General features: G+C 44.7%; 4 protein-coding genes across 14 annotated transcripts in view; 3 read left to right on the top strand and 1 right to left on the bottom strand.

The window, feature by feature from the left end:
* Positions 1-17,966, top strand: part of LOC142575555 (uncharacterized) — a 426,302-nt gene that overhangs the window by 69,729 nt on the left and 338,607 nt on the right. The window lies entirely within an intron of this gene.
* Positions 1-17,966, top strand: part of LOC142575564 (uncharacterized) — a 66,695-nt gene that overhangs the window by 785 nt on the left and 47,944 nt on the right. For 4 of the 10 annotated variants that reach the window (XM_075685024.1, XM_075685026.1, XM_075685022.1 and 1 more), the window contains exons 2-6: positions 7,045-7,228; positions 15,043-15,147; positions 15,554-15,658; positions 16,002-16,102; positions 17,610-17,714. In XM_075685024.1, coding sequence (XP_075541139.1) covers positions 17,616-17,714 — 99 coding nt within the window. In that variant the 5' untranslated portion in view covers positions 7,045-7,228; positions 15,043-15,147; positions 15,554-15,658; positions 16,002-16,102; positions 17,610-17,615. The remainder of the gene's footprint in view (positions 1-7,044; positions 7,229-15,042; positions 15,148-15,553; positions 15,659-16,001; positions 16,103-17,609; positions 17,715-17,966) is intronic. The other 6 variants (XR_012826679.1, XR_012826678.1, XR_012826677.1 and 3 more) reach the window with 2 other exon arrangements.
* The window catches only part of LOC142575567 (uncharacterized), a 365,001-nt gene that overhangs the window by 317,605 nt on the left and 29,430 nt on the right, over positions 1-17,966 (bottom strand). The gene's annotated exons all lie outside the window — the stretch shown is intronic.
* LOC142575568 (uncharacterized) overlaps positions 963-17,966 on the top strand; it is a 114,543-nt gene continuing 97,539 nt past the window's right edge. The window contains exon 1 of the mRNA XM_075685035.1: positions 963-1,023. The gene's annotated coding sequence lies outside the window, so the exon portion shown is untranslated. The remainder of the gene's footprint in view (positions 1,024-17,966) is intronic.

The following is a 17,966-nucleotide window of genomic DNA, read 5'->3' as shown; positions in this document are numbered from 1 at the left end:
TCTCGGCAAACTCCTGGCGCAGAGACATCTGTTCAGAAGCCCAAGCAACTGCCGTGTGAGCGTTTCATGGAACACGTCAGGGCCCTCAAGGAGAAATAGCTCGCTTCCAAATTCGATGCTACGTACGACGACCGGATCCGAGATCAAATAATGGAATCGCCAACCACATATCACCCAAGTTTTTGGCTCACATCGAACATCTGACCTTGGATAAAGCGGAAGAAACGGCCGAGAATCGGAGGCGACGCAGAACGCCGACCAAGCGTTCGGCGATGCCGAGAGCGTTCAGCCGGTCGGAGCGGCGCAAGATGGCGGTTCGGCGGCGCGGCGTTCAGGTAAACATGGCCTCCCGCCCGACAGGATTGACTGGCGTACATACTCAAGGTGGCCGTGCGTTCTCGAACGCCTGCGCGACGCGTCAGCAGGACGGCGTTCGAATCAGGTGCCAATGGCCGGATGAAAATCGCATGTTTTCTACGCATCAGATCGGTCCATGTTACCATTGTGGCGGCTTGTGGCAGGCACTTGGCGTCTTCAGAAATGGTCTGGCCCGCAACAAAACTTGCAGCCCTATCAAGGGACACCTGGCTACCGTTTGACGGATGAAGAAACAAAGCGCATCGCCAGTTCAAAATGTTACTCCAGTGCAAACGGAAAGAAACTGCCATATACGGTTATTTCATGCGTTGTATTACATCAATTTGTGTTTCATTGCGTTTATTTTTGTTTGTTTGTTTGTTTTTGGCGCCTTTGGCGCGCAGAGAGGCACGGACGCAAAGCGCGTAGTGATACGTTCTCGTCACCGAACTTCTTGCGTAGCTAGCAGAGCGTTGCCCCTGATGTCTGAAACGAAGCGTAGAGAGTGTGTATCTTACACCGTGGTGCAGGCATCAGCCCTGCCCGATGCTACTGCGGTAGCGGTCGAAAAAGCGCCGACAAAAGATATGGAACGACTAGCTAATATCGAGCCTGTCGGACTGTCAGGTGTTTACATCCCAAATGATTCAGCTTTTCAGTACTGTGGTGAGTTCCAACGCTAGCTCGCAGATTCCTATCATCCCCTTACGGAGATGGGCAGGCACGACGCTGAGCAGCTGATAGATCCTTTCCCTATTATTGTAGAAAGCTCGGAAAATTCATGGCCATCATCTCCACCTCGGTAGATTCCTCGCTGGCGTTACATACCGTATTTAGTCGAATGTAACGCGACCACGATTGTAACGGGAGGGTTGACTTTCCATTCAAGCGAAATAAAATAAAACGGCGAATGTAACGCGACATGAAAGCAAGAAAAAAAAAAACATCTGGCACAGTGCTTGTTAATGTATAGTTAGTAAGCCAGTGTTTACAAGTTTATACGGCCGCTAAATCTACTACTATATAGCTGTGTATCCTAAATTGGTATCGCAATTGTCGCTTCGCCTTTTGGGCGAAACTGCGACTTTTTCGTACGTGATGTCGCGGTGTGTCACAGAACACGTCCTGATAGAAATTGACACCAATCAAGAAAAGTGAGCGCGACCTCTGTGTCCTAAACCTATGCAGTTCGCCGGGAAAGCGGCAACGTTTCGGGCCCCTGTTCCGCGAAACATCAGACATAACGAAGCACAACAGCATCATAGTTGCTGGGGGCTCCGATCCTCCGCATACGTCATGGTGTTACTGTTACCGCAGATACCTTTAAGGGGCTGAGCCTGTGGGCAGAGGAGGACGCGCAAACTAAAGGGCCTCCATAATATTATTGCTCTGATGAAAGGAGCTTATTGGCAATCAAACACTGCCTTAGCGGTGATTCCGCTCCTTATTCAATGCCTTGCACTGCGAAAGGTACGGCGGAGCGGCGCGTGCATACAACGCACCGCCTTCTCAATGTCACCGTGGCGCGCAGTTCAAATTTGATTGTGGATGTTAACGCCGACGCCACTATTTCCGATTTTGGCTGGCGCCTGCGACGCGCGAAACGTAAGCCAAAGTCCCGAGCGAGCCGCACTGGGCGGTGCCAGCGGATTCGTCAGGGAATCGCGCGGCGGCCGCGGTATCAGCGCTACGTTGCAGACCGCGGCGACATGCAAATTGCAACGGTAGCGCGCGTTGCGCAGCGTCTTCTTTGTGCACGACAAGGCTTGAAGGCGTGCTCGGGCTAAGAGGCTCTAGCCGCATTCAACCAGCGCAATTTTTGAAGAGGCGAACGCATCTAACCAGGAGCGGCTGATATAGTGAACGCGCGCTGGCAAGCGTGCTTAAGGGCTGAACTTAAGTTTCGCTTGGTTCGAGGCGAGTTGAGTGTTCAAAAGCAGGCGAAATTAGCGAGAATTGACGGTGACGTCACCGATAAGCAGTGTGGCTAGACTTTAATGCCTACGCAGGCGGCCACGTTCGAGCGTGAGCAGACGATAGTCGGCTTCTTCCGGAAGTACGTAAATATCGTCTACATTTAAAAGTACATCTTCGCTTACTTCAGCCTGCTTATTGAACTCTGTCAAAAAATATGCACATGATCAGTAGGAAAAAGCACCTCGCAGTGCACTGCTTTTCACTTCATTGCAGCACAGGGGTTTATTGCTATATACCCAGTAGCAAACGGTTTGGTTCACCTCCCTGCCTTTCTGCTGCTTGCATTCTCTCTCCCTTTGTATAAAACGCATTACCTTGTGGGAGAGAAAGCGTTCTCCTCTTTTAGAATTCAATTATTTGTCAAGCAATTATTTTGCAGTTCCAGTAACTAGAGCACAAATGCGAAAACGAAAGCGATTCTCTTATGTTCTCCGCGCTCACAGAGTACGGCACCACGGGGCAGCGCGCGCTGCGCTTACGAACCTGCAGATGTGTAGTAGCTTTATTCTATGGTAGTAGTCAGCCGGCATTTATCGTGTCGTGTTGTAAAAGTTGTTAATTTGCCGTAAATACCTCTTGATTTGTACTCTCAAGAGTGGAGCAAGACCCCAAGGAAGAGAGGTTGACGCATCGGGAGCGAAGAACAGAAACGATGGATGGTTACGCTGCTTGGGTCTCGGCACGTTCGCAAAGTTCCGAATTTGTCGCCGTGTGGTGTGCGCTTGTGCGCTCGTCATTTGCTGTCATCGCGCGGGGATATTTGCGCTGAATGTCTTTCACTTCGTGTACAAAACTCTGCACGCTGCGGCATCGAAGAAGTTGTCCTGTGTTCGTATGCGCCTGGACACGCGATAGCCTGCTTGCTCTCAACGGGTGTTCAACAGTCTACGCGTGCTCGTAACCTGCTCATGAAGTAAGCCCATTTTATTCTTATTTGGTTTGCATAACGTAGGTGTTAAAATGATGCGTGGTAAGCCGGTGTCGCGAACAGAAATATTGTTTCAAGAGACCACTATGCAACGTCTTTGGGCAAAAAGGACGCATGAATAGGGAAAAGGATCACCCTATCTTTACAGATCGATTCCAGTAGTAGCGCGATCGCCTTGATCGCAATTTCCGTGTGGCATTTCTAACCTCTTGCTCACTGGCGCTAAAAGCGTAGAATAAAACTGCGTTAAGTTGCGCACTTGTATTGACGCTTGTATTGGCTTGAGATCATACTGTATCCGATGCAAGAACTGTTAAAATACGGAAATAAACGTTCGAGGCAATAGCAGTGGCTCACTACCTGTGATCGTTACTTTCTTGCCTGGGTGCACGTTTTAACTGTTGTGACCCAAAAAAATTTCTTCGCCCTGGCTGCTCTGCTGTTTCCTTGGTGCAACTTATAGCGGTGCAGCAAGACGTGTTGCTTCGAATGATGTCTGGGCAGTCAAGGTATTCGTGTCCGTAAGTAAGCAGTGAACAGTATACCAGTGCAAAAATTTGGACATACAAGAGAAACGAATGGTATCATCATAGATCCTATATTATGAACAAAAAAAATTTCTTCGCCCTGGCTGCTCTGCTGTTTCCTTGGTGCAACTTATAGCGGTGCAGCAAGACGTGTTGCTTCGAATGATGTCTGGGCAGTCAAGGTATTCGTGTCCGTAAGTAAGCAGTGAACAGTATACCAGTGCAAAAATTTGGACATACAAGAGAAGCGAATGGTATCATCATAGATCCTATATTATGAATAATTCAGCTGTATTACTGAAGTGGAGAGGGGATATGCATAGAAGTCAGATTGTATTGATACTCGGCAAGAACAAGGTAACTTATCATTACTAATTAGTCCTTTTCTTTTACTGAAAGGTAAGGTGCTGTAGTGAGTGGATTTCTTTTTCTCTTAGTTATTTGCTACCTGAATCATGACCGTCTTCTGTCTTAGCTGTGTAGGTGATCACTGTTAGTGACGTTGGAGTGCTGGTGGACAAGCACTCCTTTGTTGTTGCAACGCATATGACAGAGTGCAGCTGTGGCAGTATGCGAAGGTGTTAATCTATTAGCCAAATTAGGTTCTTTGTGAGTTAATATGTTAATGTATTGATGTCATTGGATTGTGGTCTAGCAGGCAAAAATGCTGAACAAGAAGTAATCTTAATTTGCACTTCGTAAGATGTGCAAGCAATTCAGGCTGTTATGCATGAAATCGGACATTTGTAGATGACTTCTACAATGCTGTAGTCCTGAATAGCTTGAGAGTTAAGTGATATCACTATAATTTCTCTGTAAAGCATGCAGTACGGCTTAGCATTGGGGGAGGCTGGCATCAACAGTCTACTTACTGTGAAGTTCAAATGAGGTGTTACTGTTAGGGTGACTATACATAATTTATGCCGTAGTTCTAATCTTGTGTGAGGCAGACATAGTTTAACCACTTGGTTAAACAATAGTGATGTAATATCTATGTATACAAGTGTTACCCATTTATTTCTGCCATTTGGACAATGGCAGAAATGCATGGGTAATACTTGTACACATACACATCACTATTGTTTAACCAAGTGGTGCCCCTGCATGCTGAAATTTACAGGGCTATTATTGTCAACCTTTGTTGTAACATTAAGGCACCTTTATATTATTACAGATTACCACCATTGTGTGTCATCATAGTGTGATATTTGCACGAAATGTATTTGACTTTGCTATAAAACGCTGCACAGTGGGGCATCGTGAATTATTTTTTTCGATAGTTTCTGGCCTCAGAATGCACTTCACGTTATATTCTTGTTTGCAACAAGAGTATAATGCAGCTTTCTCTTATATTTTGTGGCACTTAGTTACTGCGGTGAGCTAAACCACTGGGCAGCAATTACTGGAATCGCTACTGTGTGTGGATTCCAGTAATCGCTGCCCAGTGGTTCAGCTCGCCGCAGTTTGAAGTGCCACAAAATATAAAAAACTGCATTATACTGTTGTTGCAAACAAAAATATAACGTGAAATTTTCTTCAAACACAAAGGAATACATACTTTTTTTAGCGCAAAACAGGGGACACAAGAAAGATGACAGGACAAAACACTACTCCCAACTGACATCACTTTATTGCATCACTCCTTTATAGACAGCAAAATCTAGAAGAACATAGCACCATGTGCAGGAACCACCAACATCCGATCACAAGAGCGCACTCATGCGACAGAATAAAAAAAAAACATATTGAGCACTGTACAACGTTAAAGAAGGCACACTAATGCACCGTGACCCCAATGACTGTATGAAGAAAGCTTTCGATAACGCTCGGGCGGTGGTATCACGGCTCTTTTTCAAAATCGTAGTATCACGAAACATGGCTTTGCACTTCCATATTTTACAATGTTGAGCCAAATGGGAACCTGTGCCTGTTGGTATGGGTCGCTTATGTTCGCCATGTTTCATGATACTACGATTTTTAAGAAGAGTGATACCACCGCCTGAGATTTATTGGAAGCTTTCTTCATACAGTCATTGGGGGGTCACAGTGCATTAGTGTGCCCTCTTTAACCTTGTGCAGTGCTCAATATGGTTTTTTGGATTCCGCCGCAAGAGTGCCCTCTTGTGATAGGATGTTAATGGTTCCTGCACATGGTGCTCACTGCGCATGTTCTTCTAGGTTCTGCTATCTATAAAGGAGTGACGCAGTAAAGTGATGTCAGTTGGGAGTAGCACCTTGTGCTGTCATATTTCTTGTGTCTGCTGGTTTGCGCTCAACAAAGTATTTATGGATTTGCACCAACGAGCCCGCCAACGCATTGTGTTGAACACAAGGAAATGCGACTTTGCCTTGTTTGACTGTGTTGCGGGCACTTCTAAAGTACTGTCTGTCCTTGGTGGCATGGAAGTGCCGTCCACTTCTATGCATTGCTTTCTGTTTCATTGTGGCATCACATCACATTAGAATCATAATGTGCGTGTACTTTTTCTAAGAGACCCATATTCCTATCCTTGTGCTATATTTTCTGTCGCATTATTTATGTGCAAATGACCAGTGTTCTAAGTTCCATTTTATCGCAAAGTAAACTACTGGTACCCAAACAGTTCTGCATATCAGAAAACCAAAGTCGAACTGCTGAAGCAGCAGCCTTAGTGAAGTGTCAAGTAGTCAGATTTTATTGGTCATGCAGAGGCACACAGCGTACCTCTTTATTAACTTGCTGAACAATTAATCTATGTGAAAACTGAATATTTATGTAGGTTCAACCACATGCTATTGGCCATTGCTCATGCCCTCGGCAAATGTGGAAGATTATCACTGCATTTCTTTTTCTAACTCCTGTTCCTTATTACAGTGGGATTACTGCATGTGTAAGTAGGAAGCGGATCACATAGGCAATCAAAAGCCAACAATGTGTAAACTTGGAACATTGATTGTACAGTTTGATGACTCAGAATAAATACAAATACGTACCATGAACGATTGACAATTAACTTTTCAGTAAGCATACTGTATGCTCATACGGTGTCACATAAATTAAAATTTTAGTGTAGCTTTCCAGTGTATGCTTCTATGCTTCTATTGTTGCATTCTCTCAGAGGGATGGTAACGTTCCGCATGTCTAGCAACTAGACTGTCTATATACAGTAGTAAAAATGTGTGAGCTGTATTTTTGAATGATTTGATAGAATGTGTAGAAAAATAAAGCCATACAATCAACGCACAGTGATGTGACTTTCTCTGCACATGTTGCAGGTTCAAAAAGTATGGTAGAAGCTGTTGCCAAGGTTCCGACCAGAAAAGAAAGCCAGTATAAAAGGGTCCACACAACTGATCTCTACTACAGGGGATGGACAGCACATTGAGCGCTCTCGACTGAAGCCAACCTCGTCCCGGATGTTGGTGCTTCACAACTTTGCAGTGGCACTTCGTCTGCAGGGTGTGTGGCATTTCTTCCCCTAACTGGCCTGCCATATGTGCCATTAACTACCCAAGCAGTGTTTTGAGGTGTCCACAATTTTTCAATTGCAGTGTCCACAGTGTCGCTAACATAAGTGGCGTGCAATGGAAACACTGGTAAATGAGAAAAAACTTGATGTAAGAAAACACTATCGTATACGGACGGGTTCAGATTGTCATAAAAATGTTTGGCAGACGTGTAGAGACCTCCTAAAATGTGAAAAGCCACAAAGAAAATTTTTTACGGCAGCAATGTTATCCGATCGCACACACTAGTTAGTCCACCATACGCCCTACTTCCAGGACAAGCGACTGCATGACACTGCATTTCCACTGGATTCACCTGCATCCGGTGCAGTGTACTGCATCCAGCAAAACATATTGGAAATCAGTGGTGCACAGTGTTTTCTGTCCCTTTTCTCGACGCCTACTGAACACATGGTAAACTGTTCCCAAAGCAGAAAGATGGAGGGAAAGGGCTCTGAACACATTGCATTTTAATGTGGCTGGCTGTGGGTAACGCAAGTACTGTGGCATAGATTTGCGCCAGGCAACCTGGGAGCCCAAAAAGACTACTGGTTACTTGCAAATGGCCAACATATTGTTGGCATGTTGAAGTTCTTTTTTAATCTCATCACTTATTTAGCCATTGGAGACAGCTTTCACAACTGGAGAAGCCTTGGAAGCATGAAACACTTCACAAAACCAGCGTCAATATATCGTGTGTCGGCATCACATAATTTCATGGCTGCATGTGTGAACCCTCTGGTTGTAAGAGTGTTCATGATGTTTTCCATGCATTATCCACTTTATCTACAGGTCAACCCTATCTTGAGACTTAAACTGATGTTGTGTTTAGAGAAATTATGGCCGAGAGCCAGTTTTTGAGAATACCGACTGAGCTTGACAGTTGAAACGCTAGAACAAGTTGTTGAGGATTTCAGATCAAGAATCTTGTTAGGCCAGTTCATTTAGTGGTGTTAATATTCTGCTCAAAGTTGTTGTTTCGTTCATATGGTGCCCAAGCATTGCGGTAACGACTTCACCTGGAGTACGTAGCAAGGGTGTACTCGACGTAAGCTGGTGGCTTTTTTCTGCATTTTCAAAAACTGGTTTCTTGTTCAGTTGAGATTGTCAAATTTTGAATTGTTTATTAGGTGTTGTGTCCTGCTTCCTTTTCCTGCCGCTTCTTAGTTAAACGTCTGAATAGTGAACACAACTTGACTTTTGCTTGATTTTCAAAATTACACGCCCTTGATGCAAAACAATTTTACTTCAAAACTGCTTGTACCTTACTGAAAGAGTAACTTGAAGCAGCCATAGCCACCAATAACACACAAGAGATGATTATGAAAATTTTAATATTGTTTTTTGCTCTACAGGGTGTCCTCTAACTATCGTGCACCAAGATTTAGAAATATGTAAATCTGATGTAACTAGACAGAACGAAGGTAATGTTGTTTGCCATCGCTTGGAGATACTCAGATTATTTTTTGCATTCTGCCTAATTGCATAATAATGCTTAATTAGTTAATAAACATCTCAAATAATTAAATGAAAAGTCTCAATGAAAAGTTGTACAGCAACATGAAAGCCTCCCGATACACTTTTCTGTTACTCATTGTGTGCTACATAAAAGTGTTTTTCCAAGGACTAAGCCTGCGAATAGCCGTAAAGTGTCTTGAGTGGCCAGTCACGTGGCAATTTTGTGGTTCAAAGCCACGAATACAACTTGAATGAGTTCTTTTAAGAAAAAGACTTAGGTATGAAAATTATCCTTCTTTATGTAGCCTGTGGAAACAAGGTTTGTTAGAATGGCCATGGCCCTCAAGGAAGATGCCGAGGCCACAGGCAGTTCCTCCAGTGACCATGAAAAGGCCCCCTGGGCCACAAGTCTAATTTGGCACCCCCCACCTTTCTCCTGCAGCTTTTCTGTCTACTTAGCTAACCACGTGGGCCAAAGATGGTAAAGGGAAAAAGAATCAACAGCTTCAAACATAGGACTTGCTCAAGCTCAATGCATTTTTGTATATGATATGGTCTTCATACGGACACCTCTTTCCCGCAGAGAATTAGCAGTAAAAAACAGCTTACGAAGGCTTGATATTAGCCAGGATGATTTGGCATATATATAATGATTATGAATGTTTCTGGTGAAGGTAGTGGTAGTAGAGTGAATAATCAAAGCATTTATATATAGATTAAAAGACATTTCGTTCCAGTGCCAGAATTTTAAGTCATCCCAAATATTTCTTGTGTTTGATATTCTATGCACATCGAGTGACAGTGCTTCTTGATGCTTGCATCTTGCTGACATCATTCTTATGCTGCATAATTCACCTGTTTAAATTCCCTGTTTCTCCCGTTCAAGGAACTCTACATTCATCATAGGAACCTTGTAGACGAGTTCCAGGAACTTGGTGATGAGATTAGAGGGCAGCGTGCACTCCACGCTTAGATATGCATTCAGGAGCCTCATATCTTGCAAATGTTAGAAATACTCCTGCTAAGCAAGTTCTTGGTGTCATACCAGGTTATTTGTGAACACGAATTTGCCTTAATTGGGAAAACAGTCAATCTAAAACATGTCAAGCGATATCGCTGACAATGCACACATTGCAACTGAACTAAATACAGATAAATATAGCACCAAATACAAGAACCATTGGCAGGATGCCATTCTTTCAGTGGAATAAAATCTGGAATCCTTTATAATCCAGAGAACTAAATACCTCACGAGGATTGCGACGTGCAATATACATGTACTTATTCCTCATTTTTTTTACTTTAAGACCCGATAATACTTAAACAGCAGTGAAAGAACTGAGATCACAGCACATGAGACTTTATATTGCTCCAGAAATCAGTTTCTCTGCCGATTGCAGCATCCGACACCAACAGTTTTTGACAGCAAATGTGAAACAGAAGGCACATAAGACTTAAGGTAGTGCTATTGACTTAGATATCTTGGGAACGAAGCCAATAATGTACATATTATGGCCCTACATGTCGTTACCTTTAAACAACAAAAAGGTAGGGGGTTTGCGTTTTGCAAAACTGCATGGAGGTTTTTACTGCTTTAGGCTATACAGGTGCACTAATTTACACAGATCACTCTTTACCTCTTCACGGCCCAGGTGTCATATGAGATAAATCCATTGGAGAGCTTTAACTTGCCCTAAATGTATTACAGCTGTGTACTGGTAAACTGGCAGCAGCTTGCCGTGCTTGTGGAAAAACAATTGTAACTGCCATATTGTATGTAACTGCTAGTACACAGGCATTGGCAACAGCAATGGTTAGGGTACACTTGTTTGTTCTACTCTGGGGTATGCATCCTCCACCAGAAAATTTTTTTTTCAATCTTCCTCTTCTACCACATTGGAAAGTGAAATGGGGTGTAATTTGTAGAGTATACTCATGCGTAAACTTCATAAGCATTTCTTGTCTGTGCCACAGGTCATTGTTGCTATGGCTGTAAAAAGCAGGGTGCCTGTTTACAGCACCCGTAGGGAAGTTTCTTTGAATCTTTAACGAACAGTAAGGGTAATGAATAATCGAGTAATTTTTAGTAATTTTCAACAAATTTAGCACTCCTTGCTTTCCACTGTGGTGTTTTTCAAACTCTAATATTGGCACAAGGTTTGACTGCAGGATGACATTTTGTGTGAAAGAGTGCACTTGTGCACATAGCAACATTCTGCTGCACAGAATGTCATTAGCTTTCGTATGCATTGGTCACTATCTCACAAACGGCTGCTCCTTTGTTAGTTGGAATGTAGCATTAATGTAAAGCACATTTGGTGTCTAAGAAGAATTGTGCCCTCAAATCCCCTAATTCTCCTCACTTGATGCCTTGTGTTATAATAGCATGGTTGACACCATGAGAGTCAGTGTGGTGTATAATTGTGTCTATGGTGGGATGGGGGGTGTACAATAACTTGAGCAACTTTTCCAGATGGCTTGAATCAGTATTGTGGAATGCTTTTTTTCACTCACTGTTAGCAAGTTTCACTTTGGTTGTGGCAACAAGTATAATGTAGTTCGCTAGTGCTCCTGCCAACATACCGTATTTACCCGCGTATAACCCGCCCCTGCGTATAACCCGCACCCCTAACTTTGAACTCGGCGGAAAAAAAAAAAAGAACTCGCGTATAACCCGCACGTTTACCTGAAAAAAAAAAATGAGCGCTAGAAAGATGCAACTCACACTCAGTGATCATTTCGTTTTCAGAACATTTATTCAAACGACCGCCACCACGTCACTGCTTATCCGATTCTTAATCGTCGCCGCTCTCACTACTGCCATCCGAGGCTTCATCGCCACTCTCAAAGACGTAGTCGTCCTCGGAACCATCCAGACTATTACTGATCGCACATTTTTTAAAGCTTTTGCGCACCAAATCGGCCGGTATCGCTTTCCACGCATCCACGATCCACTGGCACAGCAATGGAATATCAGGCCTTCGCACGCGTCCCGTCGGTGTGAGGGCGTACATGCCGTCGGCCATCCACTGGGCATACAGCCGCTTCACGTGTGCCTTGAACGGCTTGTTCAGGCACACGTCGAGTGGCTGTAGCATGGACGTCATGCCGCCAGGTATTATGACGAGGTCGGTGCTGGTCTCGGCAAGGCGAGCCTTCACCGCATCAGTGCAGTGGCCTCTGAAGGAATCTAGTACGAGCATCGACCGGCGTGCCAGCAAGGCACCTGGTCTTCGCTCCCAGATTACTCGAAGCCAGTCACCGACTAGGCCACTGTTCATCCACGAATTTTCTTCCGCACGCACAACGATTCCTGGGGGCAGTGGAATGCTAGGTAGCGTCTTGCGTTTGAAAATCACATACGGGCGCAGTTTCGTGCCGTCAGCCAAAGCGCATAGCATGACTGTGCAGCGCAGCTTGGCATTTCCGCCGGTCAGCACGCCGACTGATTTGGAGCCCTTTTTTTCCATGGTCGTGTCCATCGGCATCTCAAAGTACACAGGTGTTTGATCAGCATTTCCCACCTGAGACAGCAAATAGCTGTGCTCCTTCCGAAGTGCGATCACATATCGTTGAAAGTTCAACAACTTTTCCTCGTAGGCTTCAGGAAGCCGCTGGCACATGGTTGTTCGCCGCCGCATAGAAAATCCATGTCTTCGCATGAAGCGCTGAAGCCATCCACGGCTTGCACGAAACTCACGTGGAATGTTCAATTCCCGGGCCAACTTCAGGGCTTCCATTTGCGCCATCTCAGTCGAAACAGCGTGGCCACGACTTCTCTGCTCCTCAATGAACTTCGCAAGCTGCGTCTCGAGGTGGGGGTACGCGCCAGTCTTCGGACCCCGAAACGCTCGCCTGTTCCGGTTCGTTGCTTCGAGACTCTCTTTTTTTCTTCCTCCAGTCGCGAATGCACGACTCGTCGACGTCATGCTGTCTTGCAGCAGCTCTGTTGCCGATTTCTTCGGCAGCGGCTATAATCTTTAGCTTCTCTTTCGCTGTGAAACACTGCCGTCGAGTCGCACTCATGATGCCAAAACAAAGCAGGCAAACAGTGCAAACTGGGGTAAGTACACTAAACAGCGCCTAACGCGAGGCTCAACAATGCTGGCCTTTCGTTGGCCCTTCATCGGCTTGACAAGCGTCGATGACGATGGGGATGGCGGACTACACGGGGAGGCCGCCGCACATTGCGGTGAAGCCGACCCCCCCCCCCTCCCAAGGAAAAAATTCGCAGATAACCCGCACCCCCACTTTTTAAACGCGTTTTTTCACATTTTGGTGCGGGTTATACGCGAATAAATACGGTATATAATGTGCATGCATCTGTGTTGAAAAAAAAGACCAGCTAATGGTTTGCCAGGAGCTAAGGTCCATTTAGACAATTAAATTTTGAGCTTACAGCTGTGGAAATAACTGGTGAATGAAAGCCCACCCAGTAGAACTGCCCATAATATTTTCTTTCATTATAATAATGCTGAAACTTTGAACAGCATTTGAACTGACTTGTTTAAAAAATGACCCATTTCCTTGTTCAAGTATGACAAAGGTTCCACAGGAAGACAGAAACTTGAAGAAACTTGAAGCCGTCAACAGCAGCATGAACATAAACAGCGCTCGATGTTTTGCCATCTTGCACCTGGTTATCATATTGTCCATCCCATTTTTTTTCCACAGGCTGTGCTCTTTTATGGTCATACCCAGTTTAATTTTAATGTCCCTATTCTTTAATATTTGGTCAGTATATCTTCATTGGCATTCAACAAAATATGTATTCATAATGTGCCTTCATTTACCATATACAGTGATCTTAACCAGATGCATCTTGTTTAACAAAATTTATTTTTCTTAATTCTTCGTTCCTTTTTCCAATTGTGCGAGCTGTTTATCTTAATACCTATTTTGACTTCTGGGAAAATTAGGTCTACTGGATTAATGACTGCTTACATGTGTACAACGTTTTCTGTTTTGGTCACCCCTACTCTTAGCAAGAACTGACAGCAGTGCTCATACCTGCTCCATCCCAATCACCACTGCTAAGCACACCCTTGCTGCCTTTATTTTAACACTTTGGCTTCTCTTGACCTATTATATGCACCAGCTTCTCCCGCAATGTGGCTAGGGGTCAAGAACAACTTTCACCAGGAAAAAGTGCAAGACGAGTGATTGAAGAAAATAAACTTGCTTCTGCGATCTAAGAACTTGAGCACTGAAATGTTGCACCTTTTTGTACATATTATGCAATGCATTTGTATCACAAAGTGCAAAGTGTTTTATCTTTGCAGCCATGTCAGTGTGTTGGCATGACAATTTTCTCAATGGTGACCGGCTGCTTCGCCTATGAGCTGCCTTCATGACATTTGAATTGAAGGAGATGTATTATCGTAAACAAAACTACCCTGGAAGTGCATCGACCAAATAGCATTGCTGTTCAAGACCGCTGAAAACAGTGGGTCACGTATGCACATTCCGAACGCAGATGTTAGCACTGCTGATCCCAGCAAATAGTGCACCAATAAAATGGTAGACTCTCGCGTGTCCTGGGCAATTTTGTCCTCGATGGCACATTCTCCGAACAATGGATGTGCTCTGCAAGACTAACTACAGCAAGCACCTGTTCTTTAACGGATATAATACTGATTTAGCATACGGAGTCTTTTGCTTTCTGAATACGGCAAGCACCTGTATTTTAACGGTTATAGTACAGATTCAGCATACAGTGTGTTCCATTTTCTGAATGCGAGAAGCACCGTACTTTAACAGTTATAGTACAGATTCAGAATACAGAGTCTTCAGTTTTCTAGATACAGAAGCACTCTTGTATTAGTCTCTTTTTTACAGTTGTCCGTTCTACGGAAATGACCGTTCCTTACTTGTAAAGTAAGGCAAATTTTTTTACAGCGTAGCTAGCGAGGTCAAAATTGACACCATCAATACTCAAAACGATGAACAAGGTGTAAGTGAATGCTAACTGTTAATTCAAATACACTTTCTTGGTTTTTCTCACAAGCTGTTGGTGTGTATGTCAGCTCTACCAATATTACGTAAACTTTACGAATTCGGAGGCACCTAAGCGGGCCCTGAACCACTTACATGTTAATCGAAGTGGAAAAAGGCATTTGAAGTTAAAATATGCTATTTAATTAATTTATATAAATTTTTGCGCCGCGCACGTACGACCGCAAAACTTTGGCCGAGATGTTCACAGAAACGTAGGCTATCCGCGGACTGCATTTTCACCGAGCCCGAGGGGCGGCTCGGGAACCCCCTTGCGTATGTCCCGGCTTGAATATGTATCGCCATGTGTTTCAGCTCGCCATGCACCCGGGATACGAGTTTACCACGGAGACGAACGGGCACCTGCTGGCTACCGGGGACAAAATCAACTCCATCAGTGCTCAAAACCATCAACAAGGAGTAAGTGAATGGTTTCTGTTAATTCAAATACACCTTCTTGGTTTTTGGCACAAGCATATGCACAAGCATATGTCAAGCATATGCTTGTGCATATGCTTGTGCATATGCACAAGCATATGTCAACTCTACCAATTTTACGTAAACTTTACGAATTCGGAGGCACCTAAGCGGTCCCTGAACCACTTCCATGTTAATCGAAGTGGAAAAAGGCATTTGAAGTTAAAATATGCTATTTAATCAAATTTATAAAAAGTTTTGCGCCGCCCACCTACGAACGCAAAACTTTGGCCGAGATGTTCACAGAAACGTAGGCTATCCGCGGACTGCGTTTTCACCGAGCCCGAGGGGCGGCTCGGGAACCCTTTACATATGTCCCGGCTGGAATATGTATCACTATGTGTTTCAGCTCGCCATGCACCCGAGATAAGAGTTTACCACTGAGACGAACGGGCACCTTCTAGCTACCGGGGATAAAATCAACTGCATCAATGCTCAAAACCATGAACAAGGAGTGAGTGAATGCTCTATTCTGTTAATTCAAATACACTTTCTTGGTTTTTGGCAGAAGCTTTTAGAGTATATGTCAACTCTACCAATTTTACGTAAACTTTACGAATTCGGAGGCACCTAAGCAGTCCCTGAACCACTTCCATGTTAATCGAAGTGGAGAAAGGTATTTGAACATGTGCTATTTAATTCATTTATATAAAGTTTCGCTCTGGGCACGTACGACCGCAAAACTTTGGCTGAGATGTTCACAGAAACGTAGGCTATCCGCGGAATGAAGCCCAAGGGGCGGCACCGGAACCCCTTACATATGTCCCGGCTTGAATATGTATCACCATGTGTTTCAGCTCGCCATGCAGCCGGGATACGAGTTTACCACGGAGACAAATGAGCACCTGCTAGCTACCGGGGACAAAACTCCATCAATGCTCAAAACCATGAACAAGGAGTAAGTGAATGCTTTCTGTTAATACTGTTAATTCTGTTTCTTGGTTTTTGGCACAAGCTGTTTGAGTATATGTCAACTCTACCAATTTCACGTAAACTTTACGAATTCGGAGGCACCTAAGCGATGCCTGAACCACTTCCATGTTAATCGAAGTGGAGAAAGGCATTTGAAATTAAGATATGCTATTTAATTACAGTGAAACCTTGTTAAACCGTAGTTGGCCGGAGCTCGGGAAGGGTACGTACTAAACGGTAGTACTGTTTAACCGAATAGCATGAGATCGCTCACTTACCTGTCGAAAACGGAACTCAGAGAGAGTGCGATGAAAGGGGAAAAAACATGCAGTATTTATTCACTTCGCGCGACAAAAGCGTTATTTTCGTTTGATGCCGCGGCGGCCTAGCACGCCGACGATAGCGGCCTCAAACTTACTGAAGCTGCGTGCCAGCTTTTCGGCCAGCCCCCTCTACTCGGCAAACACTCGCATGGCAGATTCCTCGTTCGCGTTACGTATTCACCGTGCACGTGCGCAGTAGTGCTGTAGAAGTCCCGGGGGCGGCTTTTTCGTTACGGGTGCCGGAGTTTGGAATAATTTTCATTTGGAATAGTTACATTATCGTGCCCCTATTGTCGTCGCGACGATTACATTCATGAGGCTGACGCAAAGCGCAGCTTATGCCACTGTCGGGCCTGAAACGCCCGTGCTATCGCTTTCCGTGTCGTCCTCGTCACTGTCGCTAGTCGACACTTCGGCAACAACAGAGGCAACGATGGCGAAAAGTCGAACCTCGTAGCCGACATATCTTCGCGGTGGCAGCAGCGCTGCCGAGCAACTTCTTCGCATTCCAAATGCCACACACTGTAGTCAGCAGCAGATCCCTGTTGCGTGTCAGCGCCGACTTCTTCGTGTCACGTTCGATAGCACGGACGATGTCCAATTTTTCTTCTATGCTGAGCACCTGGCGTCTTTTTTATCCAAGCTTCGGAACGACGAGAGTCCTCGCTTGCACGACGCCATAACTCTCTCTGGCACCGCGTCGAAATGATGTTGATGTTGATGTGGCTTCACATGCAAACGCACAGGGCGCTTGGAGGCCGTTGTTCCGATCTCTGAGGCGTGTAGTTCTGCCGGGCCACCTGATTGAGACGGCGCAGCGCCGTGTTTGCGCGACGAAAAGTTCAAACGCTACGTTTGAACCGATGCGTACGCAGTAAGTTGGTACGGTTTATGCGGATACGAAACACATTATGTTCAATGGCCGCTGAGTCGGGGATTTGACTTTACTACTTTTAAAACGAAACTACTGTTTAAGCGGGTACGGTTTAACGAGCTTTTACTGTAATTTATATAAATTTCTGCGCCGCGCACGTGCGACCACAAAACTTTGGCTGAGATGTTCACAGAAACGTAGGCTATCTGCGGACTGCGTTTTCACCGAGCCCGAGGGGCGGCTCGGGAACCCCTTACGTATGTCCCGGCTTGAATATGTATCACCATGTGTTTCAGCTCGCCATGCACTCGGGATACGAGTTTACCACGGAGACTAACGGGCACCTGCTAGCTACCAGGGACAAAATCGACTCCATCAATGCTCAAAACCATGAACAAGGAGTAAGTGAATGCTTTCTGTTAATTCAAATACACTTTCTTGGTTTTTGGCACAAGCTGTTAGAATATATGTCAACTCTACCAATTTTACGTAAACTTTACGAATTCGGAGGCACTTAGGCGGTCCCTGAACCACTTCCATGTTAATCGAAGTGGAGAAAGGCATTTGAAGTTAAGATGTGCTATTTAATCAAATTTATATGAAGTTTTGCGCCGCCCACGTACGATAGCAAAACTTGGCTGGTTGTTCACAGA

This window comes from Dermacentor variabilis, chromosome 3 (assembly GCF_050947875.1).
Source record: "Dermacentor variabilis isolate Ectoservices chromosome 3, ASM5094787v1, whole genome shotgun sequence".
Classification (NCBI taxonomy): Eukaryota; Metazoa; Arthropoda; class Arachnida; order Ixodida; family Ixodidae; genus Dermacentor; species Dermacentor variabilis.
This window is presented reverse-complemented; position numbering and strand designations above follow the sequence as displayed.